The sequence below is a fragment of the Haliotis asinina genome, chromosome 12 (assembly GCF_037392515.1).
Source record: "Haliotis asinina isolate JCU_RB_2024 chromosome 12, JCU_Hal_asi_v2, whole genome shotgun sequence".
NCBI lineage: Eukaryota > Metazoa > Mollusca > Gastropoda > Lepetellida > Haliotidae > Haliotis > Haliotis asinina.
In genome coordinates this window covers 43870198-43891414 of record NC_090291.1, presented here as the reverse complement: position 1 = coordinate 43891414, position 21217 = coordinate 43870198, and the positions used below count along the sequence as shown (strand labels likewise).

General features: G+C 40.4%; 1 protein-coding gene across 14 annotated transcripts in view; it reads right to left on the bottom strand.

The window, feature by feature from the left end:
• The window catches only part of LOC137257652 (uncharacterized), a 43948-nt gene that overhangs the window by 1718 nt on the left and 21013 nt on the right, over positions 1–21217 (bottom strand). For 2 of the 14 annotated variants that reach the window (XM_067794995.1, XM_067794994.1), the window contains 11 exons: positions 20356–20464; positions 18195–18340; positions 14341–16164; positions 11503–11604; positions 10532–10618; positions 9797–9850; positions 8508–8531; positions 6468–6542; positions 3812–4017; positions 2501–2570; positions 503–651 (listed from right to left, as the gene is read on the bottom strand). In XM_067794995.1, coding sequence (XP_067651096.1) covers positions 541–651; positions 2501–2570; positions 3812–4017; positions 6468–6542; positions 8508–8531; positions 9797–9850; positions 10532–10618; positions 11503–11604; positions 14341–16164; positions 18195–18340; positions 20356–20464 — 2808 coding nt within the window. In that variant the 3' untranslated portion in view covers positions 503–540. Of the gene's footprint in view, positions 1–502; positions 652–2500; positions 2571–3811; positions 4018–6467; positions 6543–7815; positions 7834–8507; positions 8532–9796; positions 9851–10531; positions 10619–11502; positions 11605–14340; positions 16165–18194; positions 18341–20355; positions 20465–21217 lie in introns of all 14 variants that reach the window. The other 12 variants (XM_067794998.1, XM_067794997.1, XM_067795002.1 and 9 more) reach the window with 12 other exon arrangements.

The following is a 21217-nucleotide window of genomic DNA, read 5'->3' as shown; positions in this document are numbered from 1 at the left end:
AGTAACTTGAAACGTTCTATTGTGGAAGGTCAGGGCCAGATAAACTAGTGATATTATGAACAACGTTCCACAATAGAGGGGTATGATCACACACAATCAGCCGGGTAATTGCGTCTCATCATCCGGTTCATCTGGTCGCAATCTTACCACTGTGTTGGGTTCGTTGAGAACCGGGGCGGTGGTGTAGTCTAGTGGTTACAGCGTTCGCTATTTACGCCGAAGACACGGGTTCGAATGCCCACATGAGTACAATGTTTGAAGCCCATTTGTGGTATTCGCAGCCGTGTTATTGCAGGAATATTGCTAAAAGCGGCGTAAAACTAAACTCACTCCCTAACTGTCCCAGAGACATTACAGATACTACATTCGTTGGGGCTACTGGCACAGGGGTCACTCAGTGTACAATATCTTGCAGGAATCCGGTAGGATGTAAGGTTTGTGTATTCGGAGCATCACTGTAAGGTGTTTCACTGCAAGCCCGTCCGTTGCTATGGATACCTACCCTCCCGAAGGGACTAGACACGTGTGTTGCACGTGGCTTTACTCCCGGTCCCTGTAATAGTTGGGATCGCCTCGGCTCCTACACACGGTGCGCCTCAATCTCCTCCTCAGTTCGGAGACGGGCTGTTTTGGGGGCATACCGTATTGGCTCTGTCAAGGTATAGCACAATAGGTGACGTCATATGCTTTGGGTGACGTCATGACATTGCTAGTTCCAGAAACTCGGAAATCAACTGTCAGTGTCAAGGTCGTGTGTCTGACCAAGATGCCAAGTCATCAAAAATATGTTTTACAAATCACACTACCGGTGTTGTAAAGGCTTTACCGTGTAACATGAAACGTTCTTGAAATGACAATGGATGACGGTAGTTTCTGGAAACTCCTGCTGTGCCCAGGTCCCTGACATATTCGATATATTCTCGTTGACTTATTTTAATGCAGAAAGCTGACGTTAGTGCAAAAACTGGGCTGAACTCATGAAGCAACAACGGTTAAACAGTGAAGAATGTTACTTTAACAATACTATGGAATGAACTCGTTAGGAAAACAGTATAATATTTAAAGCATTTTAAAAAACTGGCATGAATCCACAACATGCAATAAGTTTGATTGTAGATAACGTCTTACACAAAGTACTTAATGAAGTTTACTTCTTTTCAAATGACGATTATTCAACGTAGATGGAAGTGCAAATCTATATCTATGTACAGTATCCTTAGTGCTAAAACTAATTTCAAACTACATACCGATATATTGTGTATATTCCATTATACATTTCAAGCGATATATGTTTACATACGAAGGGAAGCACTCACTCACGCACGTATGCACGCACGCAAACGAACATACATACATACATACATACATACATACATACATACATACATACATACATACATACATACATACATACATACATACATACATACAAAAGTGGTGCCACGCCCCACTGCAAACAGGACAGTGTGTATCTAATACAATACTTGTCATGGCAATCGCGATGTAAAGCGACATTTATCGCCAAGGTGACTTTACAATGCACACAGATCTACCCCACCGAACCCCCTTCCAGTTAAGATAAGAAACTCATAAGCATTTAAATTTAAAAAGGAAATAATCATAATTAAAACTCCCTTAAAATTCCTCCCAGAATATCAAGAACTGGTTTCATGTGTCATTTTGCGAATCGAACCAGGACTCTTAGCAGTGCTATTACCTCTTGGCCACCCGCTTCCTAATCACGACTGGTGATTATTGCATAATGTCAATACACTTTAATAAAATTACGATTCTCTTCTAAATTGCAGTTATTTCCATGACAAGCATTGTTTATTACAGGGAAGGCGTCTACTATGGACATCGGTATATGTAGGTAAATACTGACATGGGTTGGGGGATGTGTACGGTTTTGTGCATCAATAACATATTTGACCTTTATTTGTTTTGTGCGTTGGTGAGTATCCATAATTTTTCAGAACGTTAGGATTATGGATTAAGTGAAAGGATGTCACTACCAATTGTTAATCCGCACACGCCGTTACAGAATCACATGCATTCCTTACCTCGTCTCAATGCAAATACTACATATAAATGCATAACGTTTAAACATACTATTGTATTGAACATTCATTTACTAATTTCAAAACTATGTGAAATTAAGTCTAATTTTACTATTACTATGAAGTGTGTCTCCAATATTATCCCCAAAATATCTAATAAAGTAATATGTGATGGAAAGAAATTTGTTGATACATATGTATATTTCAATAAAGCAAACTGAGATACTGTGAACCTTTCTTTTCCGAACCCTGTCAATCTGGAAATACAAGCTCTGGACAATCAGTGCAAGGGCGGTAAACTACCAAGTATATTATTACGTATCTGTGATTCGTTTATCTAGAAATTCCTAAATCCAAATGAGGTTTTGTCCGGATTAACGAGTTTTTTCTGTCTTCAGTGTTTAGTGTGCCGGGTTAGTTGAACTAGAAGCAAAACTTACGACCACACGGGGAGAGGGTTTGTATACCGACAGGCGATCGCCGCTCACACTCACCGGGCCTCTGTAAGAACTTTAAAAGTCAGAAAAAATTAAAACATTTCGATAGCACGATGCACCATTGCCATACGACCTCATCACTGTATGCCGCCGAGAGTTAGACTCGCTTTTCTAATAAGCAACGTTTTCTTCTGAAACACTTAAGCTCTCAGCGTAAGTATAGGTTAAGCACACAGCAAAGGGAAACAAAGAGCCGGTTAAGTTGCAAAGCAACTTGTAGTCAACGGCTGCGTTTAAGTCGCTAGTCACTGTTCTAGTTCAAGGTGAGTTGTGAACATGTTTGTAAAAGCGTTTAAGTCTGCTAGGAGAAACATGAAAAGCTCGACATAGTAAACGATAAACAAGTTTAATCTCGTAACAAATAACACTGTTTAATCTCATAACAAATAACAATTAATAAATACTTAGTACAAGTTTAACATCGTTTAGGTAGTAATTAAGTGTTAGTAATGTGAAGGTGAAGAAAGTTTTCTAGTGTGAGTTATGAATAAAGAAGTAAACAAAACAATAACGCTATCACTAGCCTTGAACTGAAACAAGTGAAACCAAAATGTGGGAGCTTGTGCATGATATATAGAAAAGGGAAGAGAAGAATATATTCTCTAAATAGAAAATGGGTAAGAGATTGCATGCTACTTTTGTGGGTCAAAGGCTTTAGTAAATTTCCAATACCTGGTCATAAATTTTACATTATTTTCCTCTCACACATGCATTCCACTGTAAAGTATTTAATTGAATTTGCAATAGTAATTTTATATTTCCGACTTAAAAAATAGAATAAAAAATACCAAAAAAAAAGATAGAACATGCACAATTCACGAGGAAAGTCGACAGAAAAATCAGACACGTGCATGCATTTGGTTTATACAAACGAATTTCTTCATCTGACATCTTGATAGGAATTATCAAAACTTTCTTTCCATAAATTATAATTTGATTTCAGAAAAGGATATTTCTCTTTAGGATTTGAAATACTTAAAGTTCCAAATATGCATTCGAAACTCGTGTGGCTAAACACTATAATATCACAGTTGTCTCCCTTGAATGTGGCATCTTCGTTTCTTCATTTAGTATAATAATTTCGAATACAAATATAAATAGAAATTCATAATCAGTTCAGATCAATATTCAAAGGAAAAACGCACCACAGGCTTCATATTGAATATAACGTCTCTCAGTTCAACATGAAACCAAACTGCAAGGGAGGTAACTCTAACTGGAATGTGGGCAGGAAGTGACGTAGTGGGTACATACGGGTCACGACGCTCCAGCTCCTCCATCTTGCGCTGAACACTTCCCTGTATGTCACGGGGCTGGCCACTCTCGGTCAAGTAGCGGTCAAGCATTTGACGGTGGCGGTCCATCTTGTCATGGGCCTCACGCACCTGCTCGCGCATGCGCGAGAATGATCCTGGCTTGTAGATAAGATCAGCGGGGTCCATACGGGAGTCCAGACGGTACTGTGGAGATTTTTGGCAAATTAATAAGTTACAAAATCAACTCCATAAGTATTATTTCTGCTAAAAGTCTCTTGCATGACTACTTCCTGTATCCTGAGCACATCTTAACAATTCGTAACATCCAACACAATATGACCTTGAACTGATACTTTTTAACAATAATTGAAGTCTTTTGTGACCGGTTGATAGTCTTACTGTTTAGCAATCTTGACGTTATGAAATATAATCGTACGTTTTCATGTTTCATTAATTTTATTAAAACTTTTACATCTGTACTTTCAAAACGTTTCAACAAACCCGATAACTGAAATATACAGATGTCAGGAAAATAAACGGAGAAAAAATCCAAGGCAGTTAGTTACATTACATGCAAGAATCATGCTCGGAAGGGAGTGGAATATGGCTTTCACTAGTTAGAGGGCGAACCTTCGAGTCCATATACATTCTTACACAGGAGCTAATACACGATACTAAAGTTTAATCAAAGGCATAAAGTTCTAGACGAGGAAAGGGTTTTGTCGCTTCTAATTATATGATTTGAAAGCATATATTCTTAAAGGGAATACATACCTGTTATCTCAAAGGATCCAAAACAGTTCTTACTTTCCAAGCTGAGCAGTCTAGACTGCCTTATCTATCAAGAACTGAGCTGGACTCCTTTTTAATATATTCTCTAGGGTATGGGACACATACAACTCTAACACTGACAAGGGTATTCATGGGATGACTAATACTTTTCACACCGGGGAGTGTTTGTTCTATGTTAGTACTGTCGAATATCCCAGGAAGCAGTCCATCTTATCTTACCAATACTTCAGCAAGTCCCAGTGTCATCTGTGAACTTGTGTAACGATATTAACTTCACGACCAGCTACCAATACACGATCTCCTTGCACAATTGAGCGAATACAGTGAGCTCGCGTTTTGTAATATGGGGCAACGTCACAACACCTAGAATGGTCTCCAGATATTGAACTTAATTCGGGAATCGAACCTGGATCTTCGACGAGACGATCGAATGTGTTAACCGCGTGACTGTCCCACCACCTTACCGCGGGCTTGGTATGTATTAACTATCGCAAAGGATATTGGTAGATTATGACATTCACTTGATTTGTCGCCATTCGGCTGTATTTATGGAGGTAGATTAAAGACTTCAGTCCCTCTGCACAATACAGCGTGGAAATGTGATTGATTTCTGTTAGAAGGAACTCCTTAAGACCATCTACCGTAATATTATCAGGCCTGTGAATATTCATCCAAACTGCGTTGTATAATTTACAAACGGATTTTATTTGTAAAATGGTTTCGTAAAGGTCAAACTCTAGTAGAATCAAGTTGGAACCGAGTCCAAGTTTCGGGCTGGCACTATGCATGTACATTTGAATGTTTACATACTCGTAGTGAGAAGCAGTCATGACCGGATAATAGGTTCGAAATATCTGTACATTCAAGATAAAGCCGGCTCGAGATTACGATGTTCTGCTGTAACCGATCTTACTTCTCAGTGCTTCCGTCATGCAATAGACAATATTCATGCAAGTAACCAATGTTTAACGAAATAACATCAATGGTAAACATAACGTCCAAGACATTAACAAAATAACATAACATGTGGCCGAGCATGATGTTATTAACAGTGTAATTTGCTGAAACAAATATAACAGTAAACGTGATGAGTAAAGCTGAACATAACGAAGCATCTATAGTTAATATGCTGAGCGCAGGTAGATGTGTTAGATGAGCGCAGAAGCGATGTTACTTGTTATGTGTCTTGTTCATGTTGTACAAAGAAAAACAGCCTACAGTGTATGAGCAAATCATAAGTGGTAAGGCTTTGATGCGGACATAAGGTATGATTTGATGACAAAATAATACGTCTGTGTAAATCAATGGTCAAAACTATACTAGACAGCACTCGATAAGAAGTGTGCATTTTTGCCCAGAAAGGACCAAAATGCCTTAGAAAAAATGTGTCTTATTTGTTATTATTAGGATGTCACAGAGAGGCGTGATTTGATATTTTCAAACTATCCACACAAACCTGATAGAATGAAGCTTGGATGTTTTGGTAGTAGATTTTCAGATTGGTTTGAGGTCAAAACAAGTAGCGTGTGAATTCATAAAATTACTAAAATCGTGTTTAATTTATAAAAAATTGCTTTGACAAGAATAACGCTTCCCATATTGAACATTTTTTACCTAGGCTTTTAAGAAAAAAGTTTATTTAATTTGAACTGATTCCTAAGAATGTCCCAAAATTTATAAAGAATTGGCTACAACTTTTAAAGTTTGAAATTGGTTGCCCCAAGTCAGCATGACGAAATGATAATGTCCTTGTTCCTATACTAGCCCCATCCTCCCAGGGTTGCGTGGAGACGATCCCATGCACACTCCGAACCAAAGATTGACATCATGAACATCTGAAGACGATATACGAACTGACGCACCTGCCAGGACAGTAGATTCCTAGGTTTGGTGAATCCCTCCACATCTCGAATAGCTCGCCTGTCTGATGGGAGGGGCTGGTGGGAGGAGGAAGACGGTAAATACATTCGGCTCACGAGTATTTCGAGTATGTACCTCGCTTAGCACGAGCGTGTTAGTGATGTGTTTGTGTGACATGTTCATGTTTTATGGTTTGAAGGTGTTTGAAGATTTTGGTGGATTATTGGGAAGAGTGTTTTTTCTAAAATTTTGATACATTTAAAGGGCTCTTTGCTTCATGCAACCATCCAGTAAGGATTACCGTTCCAGATGGAAGCTGAGAGAAGGATTAGAATTACAACACATGGTGTTTTGAGTTTATGTTAAAAAAACATGACTTAATCAATAGCCCAAATATTACTTACTTCTTCCGGTGACAAAAATACTTGTAACTTCTTCTTTCTCAAAAATACGTGAGGTTTAATTTGTTGTTTGTAAGGGTTATTAGCAAAGAAGATTTCAGACAGGAACATGTAACATATTGTTATAATCACGTGATGATAGAAATGATTACGTCAGACACGTACAGCACGTCCTGAAAATGGGAGAATTGTACCTAGTTCGTACAGCACAATTTCCTTAAAGACGTCAATGCAGAAGTGATTGTTTGTAATTGTCGTAACATGTTTGTTTGTTACCTCACCTTAATGCAATTTTCAACAACAAAGAAGCGCTGAAGAAAGAGCGTTGCTAAGCGACATACATGAGTAAATAAACAAGATGAGTAGAACAAGAAAGGACGATGCCCCAATGGACAGTGCTGCTCAGAAATACCAACGCCAGGCGCACACTCAAAATGCACGGTGTCGATTTGTCTCATTTGTTCAATGTCGTCATCCACGTGTCGTGGTATGGTCGCCATCTTGTTACCGTTACGTCTCATCAGATCCGTTACATATTCCGTTCTCGTCCTTGCACACTGGCTGATTAACATTAATTCTAATTGTATTTAAATATTTCTCAAAATACTGCTGTGAAAAGATATACATCATGTATATAATATAAAATCGAAGGACCAACGAAGCCTCAGTCTTGGCTCTTTGGCATAAATATATCTGAACTAAATCTTTATTGAAACGTATATGAAAACATTGATTGAAGACACATCCTAGGATAATCAGATCCACAGATCTCGGTGCTGATACAGGTTCTTTGGGAAGATATAAATTCTTAAATCGTCTTCACTTGATGTTGTACGGTCCCCATGCAGCGAGACATCGTAGGACACCTGTAGACCGTGCATTTTGAGTATAAACGTAGAACCAAGATGCTGAGTTTGTGCTTATTATTGCTCAGAACGCCAATACCTACCAATGCCCTCGGGGTGCGCTGAAAAAGACATAACCTGATCAAGATCCATATTCGGGGCCACCATAACCCGTATTAGCCTTGAAACGAACGTCCACAAATGCAGGGTAGATCACAACCCATTGTGATTGAACAGGGAAGCAACGAATAAACCTTGGTTATTTGAAACTTGGGGTCATCACAATGGTATGCTGCGACTTGTGAGAGAGCGAATCAGTTGAACGTTTGGTTACGTATACAATTTGGAGTTAAAGTAAAACGGGTCTTTGAAGGCCCATCTCAGGTTGTCTAGCGGGTACTGAGGAACAAACAGCTATGTTTGGCAACATGGGAAGGAGGAGGAAGATTTGACAATACATGACGGTGGATACTCGACTGAGTATGGGATTTCACCTATAGAATTGAAGGAATAGGTAAAATCTCATCCCAGTTCGGTCAATATTTCCACCGATGTCATGTAAGGAGTGAACATTTCATATTCTATAAAAAAGTCCTGAAAATGATGTTCTTTTCCAAAACTCCAAATGTTTACATTCCGAGAATTTTTATATTTCGAAGAGATTACTGAAACGTGCCTTTTGTCTCAAACAGAATATAAAATGCTCTGTACCTAATATTTATGTCAAATATGCCAAAGATCAAACTGGTATCCACGTCAAGCCTAGGTCATACTCTATATCGCTATTTTTCCTCACCACCTGTGCCAGGTCATCGTATTTCTGAAAAGTGTTGAGCCACATCAAGATCGGCTGATACTTCTGAGATGCAAGTAGACCAGAGACACAAAAGTCCCTTACATACGTATATACTCACAGAGATTCGTAACTACTCATCTCTTTCCGTGACCTACAAGAAACTCGTTCCCCTCTCGTACGCCATTTTTGCCAAGAATCGTGGCAAACCAATTAAATGACGCGTAGTAATACGTATTTCAAAACATGAAAATGGCGGGACCACTGAACTTCGAAACTTCACTTAACTATAGCAAACACAATTTAAACTGTGAGCTAAAGGATGAACAACCTTCAACACGGAAACATATTTGCAAAGAGAATGGCCGTATTGTTTTTAGAGCCATGTTTGGACATTCAGAGTTATCTTTCCTTGTTAATGATACTAGATTGTTTTCATCTCCATGCCCGTTTGCGCTTAGACAAAACCCAGTCGTAAACATGGCCCCGAGAGTGGTACATGACGCCATCCGGGTTGCCGGAATGATACAAGTAGTTACGAATGACTCACAGAAACACAAGCAATGGTCTGCAGTACGTGTAGGTTTGTGTTATTAGGAAGCGCTAAATTGTTTACATTGTGTGTAATTGATTGAGTAAGATGTGTATTTTGATTGTTATAGAACTGTGCACGACATTTAAGTTAATATTTTATAGATCGTGTAGAACTGAATGTATTTATCTGAAAGACAAGTGTTACTATGATGCTTAAATACCACGATAATCATTTAAAACAGATGAATCAAACATCATGGGTAATGATAATTATCGAAAATATGCCACAAAATCATTTCTTTATTTCTAAGATCCGATGTAAGTACAGATAATTAGAAATCCGAATGCAACATAGGTTTAACTTGATACGCTCGTAAAATCACTTACACCATCATTTAAGTTTCAGAATTAAACATTTCTCTTAAAAGAGTAGCCATGAATAGCTGCACTATTGACGATGTTGCTCTATGGCGATTAACCTAAAGAAATATACGTTGATTTTTTAAAATAATAAATGGTGACATTATATACCATTAAAAATTAGGGGATATTGAATTTACAAGATTTATAAAATGCAGATGATGCAGCCAAGGACGAAACAGATGCTGAAGAGAAATTAAGGGAAACTGTTTCATCTGTATATATTACTTTACTTTACTGACATTGGCTGGTGGTATGCTCGCAAGATGGAATATCCCCTACTATTTTGGAATGGTATATTTCATCTTAAACTGACGTACACATTAAAAATGACCTACCACGGGTGGTCTGGATGCGGTGAGTCCAGAGGTGGGCTGGGTGTACACATTTTCCTGAAACATAATGCAGTCGGTGCGTATGTGCTGACTCAGCGAAATGACGGTATGCATTCACGTGACCATACGAATACAGACATAATGATTGAGAAGGAACTGCCTGTAGGATTGTATATACTGACTGACAAGAATGAAGATGTGAATGAAATGAACATCGTGACAACTAATGATCATGTGCAGAAGAAAAAGACAGACTTATGTTTTCTGAATTCATTCATTATGAAAAACCGTTTCTTCAAGTCATGCAGTTTCATATAAAAAAATGGACCCTGGTTTTAGAAGAGGTCTCCGATATTTACGGAAACAGCTTTGTTGCTGTCATTTCAAACGTTTCTCCTGAAAACCCAACAGTGAAATGAATAACGCCAACATTGTTTTATTGGTCATCTAATATTTGGCTTGTTCAGTGCTTGTTTTGAGCTTGTTCTCGAAGATATGATTCGTGAGACAGAAGAGAGAAGAAGTGTTACTGGGTGGGATCTTATCAGTAGAAGGTTCCATACAAGGTGTGTTATTATCACACTGGGTGTTCGGTGATCTACTTTGAAGGTCATTAATTGGTGCTTGAAGGCAGATGCGGAAGACTAGGAGTACTATTCTTCAGGTGATCGTGTCACGTGCTGATCGGTGTCTATGGAAGTGGTACATGGGACATGCCTTATATTTGTTTAAACATACCTGCAGTAACAATGATCGCCTCAATTGGGGGAGATCTAAAGAAGGATCCACTTTGTTTGAACCTTCCCCCAGTTCTAATTGAGGTAACTGTTGAAATCAAGATATTAAGATAAATTAAGGATTCCGCTAAAGCACAAGCGTCAATATACTACTACTGCTACTGCTATTGCTAGAATGCAATGCCTTGCTTTAATTCTTGGTTTACAGACATTTACCATAACCGTTTTCAAATGACAATCTATATAAGTGATCTCAAAAGAGAAGAGAAGAGAAGAAGCAATGAATAGGTGACTGAAATTATTTACCCATTTCCCTACTGCAAAAAATTAGTTAACATGTTGAAAGTAAATGAAGAAATTTCTCGTATGCGGAACTGAGGCAGACAGATCCGTAAACCAAATAATTAAAGAAAGCAGCCTAACTACACTACTCTTGGGCATATATCATTTATCCTTAATAGTTTTTGCTATTTCTGTTTTCCTCCAAACTGAATTGTTTTCCATTTCGTACTGAAAGGGATATATAAATGTGACGTGATTTGTTTTCAGTCATGGCTTTCACATTCGAGAGGATCTCTTTAAAAAATCTTTGTTTTTCATGTTTGTGCTGTGCAGTGTCACACCAAGAAGTGAAGAAGCCAACTGGCAAAAACAGACACATTAGGAACATGCATGTTTGGACTGAAGGGTTTTCGCTTTAAAAACAAATCGCATCTGACATAATTAAATGGAGATATTTCACTAACATATTGCGTCGCTTATTAAGACAACTCACGTAACGTGTAACACAAATACACGCCATTTCTATTCTTATTTACTCATTTCAATATGCGTATCAAATAAGAATAGAAACGTCTATGATCTACTGGCAGTTCCTTCAACCAATCGAGTCAAAGACCATGCATCACGTGACCTTTCGGCTCCAAGGTCGCCGGCGTCCAAGGTCACACTTACAAATGGACGGGTTTTTACCTCGCCTCTTGCACGAGTAGTTCGCAATTTTTCTGCGGCGAACTTAGAACGTGGCCGTTTCCTCCTGGGCTCAACTTCAACTTTGCTTGCAACAATTGCGGCCTGTGTGAAAAGCAAACGGATGAAATTCGAGGGCAGGATAAAGTGGGCCACAGATGAATTGAAAACTTGATACCAGGACGGAGTCACAGACATGATCACATGTATACTGCTCAACTTGTGATAGGCAGATACATTTTACATATGCAAAGTCATTAGTACACGACCCCTATCAAACGTTGAATAGTATACATGGAACATGTACAGTGTCAGGGTAGTCACTTTACCCTAGTACACGATCCTTAGCAAACGTTGGGTAACACGTGGAATGATTATTAAAATGTACAGGTAGATTGTCTCAATAGCTAAAAAGGATTAAGCGGCAAAGGTAAAATTTGATGTTGATGGATATCAGTTTCAGTATGTTCTGAATTTTTACCTTTAATGTTGAACGAATAGACATTGACGTAACTGATGATCGGCGACTGGACTCATTATCACATTAATATTCACGGATTGTATTACAGAATATGGGGAGCCGCCCATGATTCCATATATGGCACTCTTTCTGTTAATCCACAATAACAGAATTATTATATATACACGTATCAACGTACTGACACCTGGTGACTGCCGATGGACAAGTTTACTTCGTTTTACTGTGGCCCACAGTCTACAAGGAAATGCCTCACCCGGTGAAGAAAAATTAAGGTATGCACACTTTGTTAAATGGTATATTTTCTTTTAAGATCGTTAAAAATGATTTAGTCAACAACATAATAAAACAACGTTAAACATAAGAGCAATAAATACTTTAAATCATAAAATCATTGCAATGGAATTTGTATTTCTTCTTTATGCTTATGTAGACTTTAAATATAACCACAATCATTATATGTACGTATGCATATACCACGATACTAAAACAAATGCAATGAACATAAAACGTACAGAAGCATTCTGACAAAGGCTGGCTGATGTATGTTAGTGATCAGGCGGGTGAGGCATGTACCCAGACTAACGGTGTTATACAACACGAGTAACGCTTTTCACTCGACATGTCATGCCACAAGAAAGTGCCTATGGGAGCATGCAGACTTCTCTCGTCGACTCAGTGTGAACATATCAGTAGATGTTTAGTGGTACCGTTTAACACCAGAATTAGAATTAAATGTGAGTTTTGGGGTCAACGACTGGTCCGTCCGAGAAGTCAGCCACCCTTCATGGGTCACCTGACTTGTAACGTAATGCCCATGCGTTCTTCCTATGTCCGCTCCACATGCCAACAATGCTGTAAGTAAAAACGGCGGCCATCCTGAAAGTGGCATGCTGGGTAAATCGATTACTACGCTGAAAACAATGTAACTGTAAAAAGGATCAAGCATTAGCGTGAACAAATCCAAGTCTGGCTGTAATATTAAGAACATGAAGGACAGTAACAGTTTAGCCAATCGTCGCATGCCACGTGGCATTAGTAGAGAAAGAGCAACATATGCCACTGGCTTTTCAATAGTTTAACCCTTGAAGAATGCAAGATGAAGCATCAACATGTTGTAAGTAAAGCCAACAAATGCGAATATTTGTTATTGGGCTGATGCTGAACCATTATAGTGACAAAAGCGGAAGCGGTTATGTCGCTACGGGAAGCCGTGTAAAAAGAGCAAGGGTTTTCTTGTGGACAAATTTGGAATAGGGTTTTGACGTTCCGAGGAAACTACGGGAACCAGTGATAGCATGAACTCAAATATGCTTGCCAAAGATAACCCAACAGCGAACCAACTGAACTAAGAAACAGCCAAACAGGAACTACACATCACCTTTGCTCTTCTTGGATTTCTATAAGTGGCATATGCAGACCGCAGAGAGCGGAGTCGATAGCGAGGAGGAACGTTCGCGCGTTTTGGTGTTGAAATATATGTGTAAGTGGAGCGAACCACTTGCCGCTCCTGTACAACTACAGGCTGTCCCTTGTTCTCTTTAGGGACAATCACAGAGAGTGGCACACTGTCAGCAACGTACTGTGGGGCACGCACTCGGGGGCCTACGGGTATTACATAATACCCTCTCCCTGGCCCTTGAACAAGGACGACTCTAGGTCTAGGCGAATAGTAGGCGGGATAGTAGGCATAAGGATAGCTAGCTACCTCAGTCCGGGTTGGGATAGGTTTGGCTTGCGGTTGCACAGATTGTTGGTTGGCTTTTCGTGCAACCCTTCTCGCTGCGACAGAAGTCTTGGGTGTAGCGTATGCCTCACTGGAAACCTGCGAGGAAGGGAGGGCACAAAAATCATGGAAGGAGTGGAACAACACAAGAGCTGCAAATTAAAGATGGTCTACACAATCTACAAACCTAGTGAAGCTTGGGACATTGGACTTATTTTTTTCAGAATTTGTTTTCTGATGAAACCGATGTTCATCAGTGGTGTTCCTTCATGTTCTTAAGTGATATCTAGTCAGCATTCAGGCAACCCACCGTCATTAAGTGCCAGACCAGCCTTTCTACTGATGTAAGTGCTTGTGAGTAGGAAGGAAAGAATATAAGCCTAGTTAGTTGGTTTATTCCTAGTTAGCAACACACCTGTCTGAGGGGAGATGTAATGCGCGCAGCTCTCCTCTATCTAGAAGGTTATAACCGTTAGCATCCACTGAACAGCCAGTCATACACAGGAGCTAGCAAGTGATAGACAGAACCGGAGTAGCCACTACATTGGGTGAAGCATCAGCCAGCCAATCACTAGGAGCAGATGGGGAGACAGAGCATGTCCATAGGCTTGGCTAGACTACGGGCAGAACACATTACCTTGATTTTGATTTTATCAAGAACAGTAAGCTTATAACTGTCACGTTTGTCCTTGTCATGCGCAGAAGCCGTTTCAGGGAGAGTGAGAGACAGCGTCTCCGAGGGCAACACACGCTCGCTGACAGGAAGCTCAATGACGTCAACACGTTGCGTTGCGCCCCCCTGAAGGCGTTTTCTGAAGGATGTGTATGGGAGGAAGTTATCTGTCGGCTTGCTAGGAGTGTAAGTTCCGATCTCTCTGTATGCAGATGGCACCGTTCTTCTTGGTGAAACACTGCTTTCAAGTCTATCGCGGAAATCTGCACGAATATCGCGCAGCTTGTTCAAATAGGTCCCAAGGAAACTGTCCCCTGTTGAGGAACTTGGCGAGGGTAGGCCAAGTACGCTTGATCCCAGTCCTGAGCCAACAAGCGGAACTGGAGGGTGGTAGTATTTAAATCCATATCTGCCACCAGTATCGGGGGAGACCACATCTCCTTCTACGCTTAGCACTAAGCTCGCATTGTCATAGTTCCCAAAGCCATTGTTTTTGAAAGCGGTCCTTGCACGAGAAGCGGATGACGACACAATGGAATTTAAGTACAAGTCACTTGCCTTTGAACCATAATCTGAGCTGATTTTGGGAACATATGGGATTTTGGACACAAGAGGGAGGTCTGGTGCGGGGGGAGTATCATCATAGGGGGCCAGTTCTAGAACACCGGGCGACTCAAGCCGTCGTCTGGGTCTGAAGGGTACGTACTCATCAGGTTCGTCCATGTAACTATCCTGAAACCTGTCCCCATTATCCCCGTAGCTTGTGTACATTCCACCAACAGCTCCTTCGTCGTCCCAGTGGCTGGCATTATCTGTAGTATAGTATTCTGGTATTGAGTCCGTCTCGCTGAGAACATCACCTACCTCTGACGTGATGTCGTCCACATTATAGTAAGGCCAGTACTTTGATGATCCCTTTTGCCCTGCCCGCTTTTTTCTAAGTCTGTCCATGTAGTTGCCAACTCGCATCTTGGTCCCCAAGACCTTTGGCCGACGTTTCGCGATGGTCACTTCTGGATATACAGGTTCATTCACATAATAATTGTCATATGTAGTCTGAGGGGCGCCGGTCGTGTATGTGACCGGCGTCTGGGTGCCGCTACCATAAGGGGACACTGACGGTGACAGCGCCAGACGTCTGGAGGGGATGTACCCACTTAGTAACCTGGTTCCAGTTCTGGACCTGTAGGACGGGTACACAGGGGAAGCTGTGCCACTGGCATATGGAGACACACTGACACCTCTGTAGGCAAGCCTAGGAGGCACATAACCCCCGAGAAGCCTTGTGGTCTCTGTATATTCTGATGGTCTGTATGTGGGTGTAGTAGATCCACTGTCATATACTAATTTGTAGGTCGGCCTATTCGGGCCAAGATATGGCGATTCATAAAGGGGAGAGGCCGTGCCGCTACGAAGTGGAGATCCAGAACGGTAGAGAGTGCGAGGAATGTACCCTCCTAGAAGCCGAGTGGTTGAACTCTCTGGCAAAACATCTGAAGAACCATTATCGTAAGTTCTTTTGAGAGACGCTATCCTACTGGCAGTTTGGCCTAAACTAGGGCTCCTGCTGTATTTACTGACTGTGGGAGTTATATTTGGTCGAGGAGGTGCGCTGGCTTGAAGGTGTGAGGTGGGGAGAGAGTAACTTGTCTTACTCGATGACACCGGTGTGTCATCGATGTCGGGGGAGAAGGAACGAGTGAACGGTTGTGACAGAAAACGCCTCCCGGGAAGGGCGCTGGCTGTCCGGCTAGGCGAGGCCATCAGCGGAGAGTATGTCGACGGGGGCTGCATGAACAGTGAAGGGACACCTTAGATATTTGCTCTGGTCTAAACTGATGGAACGTATGGTCTTGTTGATGAAGCTAGAGGGTCTAAGGGCAAATCAAAGAAAAATTACTATCTCTAAAAACAAAATATGAGAAGCATTGGGTTGTAGGTTGTAGGTTGTAGGAACTAATGAGGTTACAAAAGGCTACAGGACGGGCTACATGTATGGAACAGTTACCTGGTCCCAGAATGGCATGATCTTGTAACACATGACGGTAAAAATGACGTTTGTGAATGCGTGTTCGCCAGTGCCTATTGACTGTTGACGATGTTAAAGATGATGAATGTCATCCGGAATATGCCTGGAGAATTTGCAGAAACAGACAGACGATATATTCAATCTTTCAGACCCTTCGGGTTTCATTTGCAGAAACGCAGGTAGGCTTTGATCAAAACATGCTTATCATTTACTGAATACTAATCCCTGAGTTTCAGAGATCCATTTCCACCGTCGTTTTGATTCTAAGTCCAATAGAATTTGTTTCAGCAGAAATCAAAACATATTTGTCTCTGGCTTTTACATTTTGTATTTATAACCCCCATTGCATTCTGCAACAATATTGGTTGAAAGGTATTTCTGATTAAAACGAAATACTTTTTAAATCCGTTTCTGCAAATACTCCAATTCTAATAGTAATCGCTATTCATTTTGATTTTACTATCAAAACACAAAGGCCATGCAGTAAATTATATGGACAAACCAGAATATGATGAATGTCCAGTATATGTGCTATTGGAATAGGGACTGTGCATTTTGTTATAAATTTCGTTTCAGATCATTCAAGATATTTACAGACAACATCGTAATATCCACTATACATCTAACTACAACATTTTACAGCGACTTAACATATATATTTCACAACACGAACCTTAAATAAAAACTGTTAAAACGATATATACCTCTTATGTATACAGTTGCATGTTTAATCATTACTAAAAATAGTTTTAAAAATGTGGAATAAAAAGTATATATCTGAAACGGAATGTTATGAGGATAATTATTTAGGGAGTCATAGGATCACACGCATACACACGCACACACGTCTTCTGATACTATGTGATTAAGATTAACAACCATTCTCCGTGTTACTGACTGACTATCAAAATATAACTTCACTTCGCCTTCACGGCAATTACCTGGTTCCTCTATACTCCAGATTGTTGCCATTGATGATTGAAGGATAAAAACGATAGTTAATTTTCAGGAATAAAGTTTCACAAATGCAAGTGAAGATTCACTGCATAAACACATCAAATGGGCACAATCCAATAAAATGTCATGGTGCATTAGACTTACAAATTACAAACTTTGGACAATGGATTCAGAATAATTTCATATGCTACAAGGTTCTAAAAATGAAATAGACATGAATGGTAAACCGACAAGCTTCAAGACTCCTTTTGGAATATGAAATTAAAATTCAAATTAAAAAAATATTGTCAACTATTTCAACGGACATGCAAGCCATTTTCGGTTTTTATTCGTATTTTTTCATGTTTACCGATGTTGCATAACCTTTCGAATCAAAATCCGTATTATGATACAGAAATAAAGTGTTCTTGTACATTAACCTCGAACCATCTTTTCATTGGATCATACTTTTTCGGACGTCATAGATTATCGGACGTCAGTGCTCCTTCGGACTGTAATGAAAAGTAGTGTGTCTCACACACACGTTGTCAACTCTCGATTGATGGCTTGTGTTTAGGATAAAGTTTTCATTTATAAGTTAGTGATATGTATATGGGATAATCGAGAAAACAACGGATGTTCTTTAGTGTCCAAACACTTGAGGGTAATATTTTCTAGGGCCATGGAAACCCAGCTGTTCAGTAGCGTATCGCTATTAAGAAAGGGCAACGTGCTATGTTCTCTTCAACCCAGTTCGAACAGTCTTAACCTAAAAGCAACATAGTGGAATACTGCTTTTTTTCAAAATGTTGAAAACTGACAGTAAAATGGCGGATAAAGAGAGGTAACTCACGATGGCTGCTGTGGCGTTTTGCAGAAGTGCCTGGTCCCGCCCTCGTGACTTGCTGGCAGTGTCGTAGGTGTCGAACAGGGAAGCGTCAGAATAGGATGTAGCGTTGGTGATGGCACTGTCAAGAGCGTACTCCTCTGCAGTTGATTCTGAAAACAGAGAGTTTTATTTCAGAGCCATAGTTGTTGATATGTTTTAGGGGAAAAGACATTCGTGACCCACAAGGGTTCTTCCGGGACTACCGAATAACGAACTTTTTGAAGGTTACGGAAAAGAACGAGTAATGACGAATGAAAAAAGCCCTATACCATTCAGATCCACTCGGCTCATTCCGTTACTACACAGTTCCCAAGCATAACCACTGCAATCCGTCTGCAGGACGTGAAAACATCGCAAGCTCTGACAACACGATGGTCAATGTTACGAAAAACCTATCACATACAAATTATTTTGATACTGAGCAAGAAGATTGCGAGTATCTCAACTGATGCTAAATTTGATAGTGCCATGTGATAGTCATGTGTACTAGTTCAAAATGGAATTCTATAATATACATTTGTAGTACAACACACTTTCGGAGTGTTGAATTGTAGTCATTGTTCATGATATGATAATTGCGAGCAAAAACTGTTATTTTTCAAAATGTTTTCATGGTTTTTGAGTAATACTCTCCACATATAGGGATACCCGGACTAGTTGGTAAAAAATTTCTTTCTTTGTTGTAAAAGGGAAAAGAGCAGATGTTATGACTTCCGACGATCTTGAAGGGTGACCCGGTGTAAGATGGGTAATGATGATGTACCACCAAGACCTGCCAAATCTTCATTCAGTCGAGGGGGCATTCTGGGTATGTCTTTCAGTAGCGATTTCATCGAGCCATCCCGACTCTTCTTGCAGCGCCTTGCCAAGTTCTGCTAACATGGTTGGCGGCCCATGATGTTAACGCATAAGTTTTCTTGGGTATATTCAGAGCTAGACCCGTGTGGAGCCCATGAAGATCCGGGTCATCAGCAAATCATACATAATGGTTAGAGGCGACGAACGGGATCGGGTGGCGAGACTCTCTGACTTGGTTGACGCATGTCAATGTATGACCCTACCCTGAACATTATAGAGTGTGGTTTACTCATTTATAGTGGTGTCATTCCACACTATTAACTATCCACCACCAAATATGTCATGAGATCTCTACAACAGCTTGACGTTCATTTCTAATGCATCAGACACCTAACACGGTTGTGCACAATGACTGAAACTCATAGTAAAGCAAGACATGTGTCGATTGACGTTTACCAAAGCTTTACATTATACGCCGTTTATATTACTGACGAATGTTTGAGATGCGGAGATAGGATGCACATAGATATCTTAATATCAACAACCTGTACTCCACTGGCCAGATCAAAGTATGAAGCCATTTCATTTGGCGTTTCAGGTCGTTTTCCTAAAGCCTTATTTCAGATAGATAGTGTGTTCGTGATGACGACCTGGAAAACCCCGAACGGGATTGACCCTCCTGTGAGAATTTCATGCCTTTGAAACAACTTCATGGTATCTGTTCCAGATTCTGTTAATCACAAACAGTGACACATTGAACATATCAACAGCAACACGTTGACGTCTGCCAGTGTTCGACATTCGACAAGATATCCCGAAGATTGTAGCAAACGCTGCATGGCTATTTCATGCAGAAATTTATAAAATGAGTAAATCATACATGGAACGCTGTACCAATAAGAACGACAGTCAAGATGAATCGCCCATCCTTAAAAGTGTCCAAACAGGAATGAGACACTGCACACGTTAAGGACCGACTCTATGTTGTAGTGCTTAGAGCGCACGTCCGGAGAAGGTCATGGGTTCTATATCCGTCTGCGTCGTGCCAAAAGACGTTGCACTGTGGTACTTGTTGGTCCCTGCCTAACGCTCGGCATTAATGAGCACGACAAAGACTGGTCGTCTCTGAGTTAGCATAACGTGTCTGAGTGGGGTATTCATCTTTGTTCTACTGTTTGCTGCTCCTCCCACCGATCCCCTGATGGTATAGAGCTTTTGTGTATTTAGTTGCCCATGTACCCACAACGGTCTTTAAATTAATGTGGAAAACAGGCTCAATTTGTGCTTTATGCAGATATATCTTATGATAGTGGAAAGAGGCAGTTACCGTATCCGATCCTTCGAGGTATATACTCGGGGGCAAAGGCGTCGCCGAACACTCGTCTAGGGCTGGCACCGTACGTCCCTCTGCGCAGAACGGAGTGGCCCCTTGTGCTCTGAAACAGGCAATACTTGGTGTTAGGAAGGGTGCTGTACGGGAACATGTAATACAGGGGTTAAAGTACAGCTGCAGATAACAGCATTAGAGTGTTATGGTACATTGTGTACACGGGCAATATAGGAATAATCGTATAGGTATGTTTACTCTAACGTAGGTAATATAGGGGTTATAGTACACCTGTCTTTACTTCGACACATGTGTAATATAGGGATCACAGTACACGTGTGTGTACTCTGACACGGGTAATACAGGGGTTGTAGTACAGGTGTGTTTATTCTGACACGGGAAATACAGGGGTTATAGTACACGCATGTTACATCTGACACGGGTAATACAGAGGATGTTTACTCTAAAACATGACTGATATTCTGAGAACATAACTGAAGCGTTATTGTAGAATTCAAACATTAACTACTAAATAACCAGTCTTTTATGGGAAATTTCTTGCAAAGTGATATTAGTGTAATCATGTTAATAAAACCAGTTTCTTCTCGAAGTGCTTGTGTTAATTATCAAATGCATGCAATGTTATCAAGACCAAAGTGAATGTTAATGGCTATATCCCATTAACACCACAAGGAGGGGTTGTTAACGACAATGAATATTAATATTCAGTATTTAAGTCTTTTGGGTCCTGAAGTATTTAACATACAGTGGGAAAGGAAACTGGATTCCCTTTCACACTGTTTAAAGACAGGCTATTGTCTATGTCACTGCTTCAAAACAAGGAGTTTTTCTTCTGTGAGGA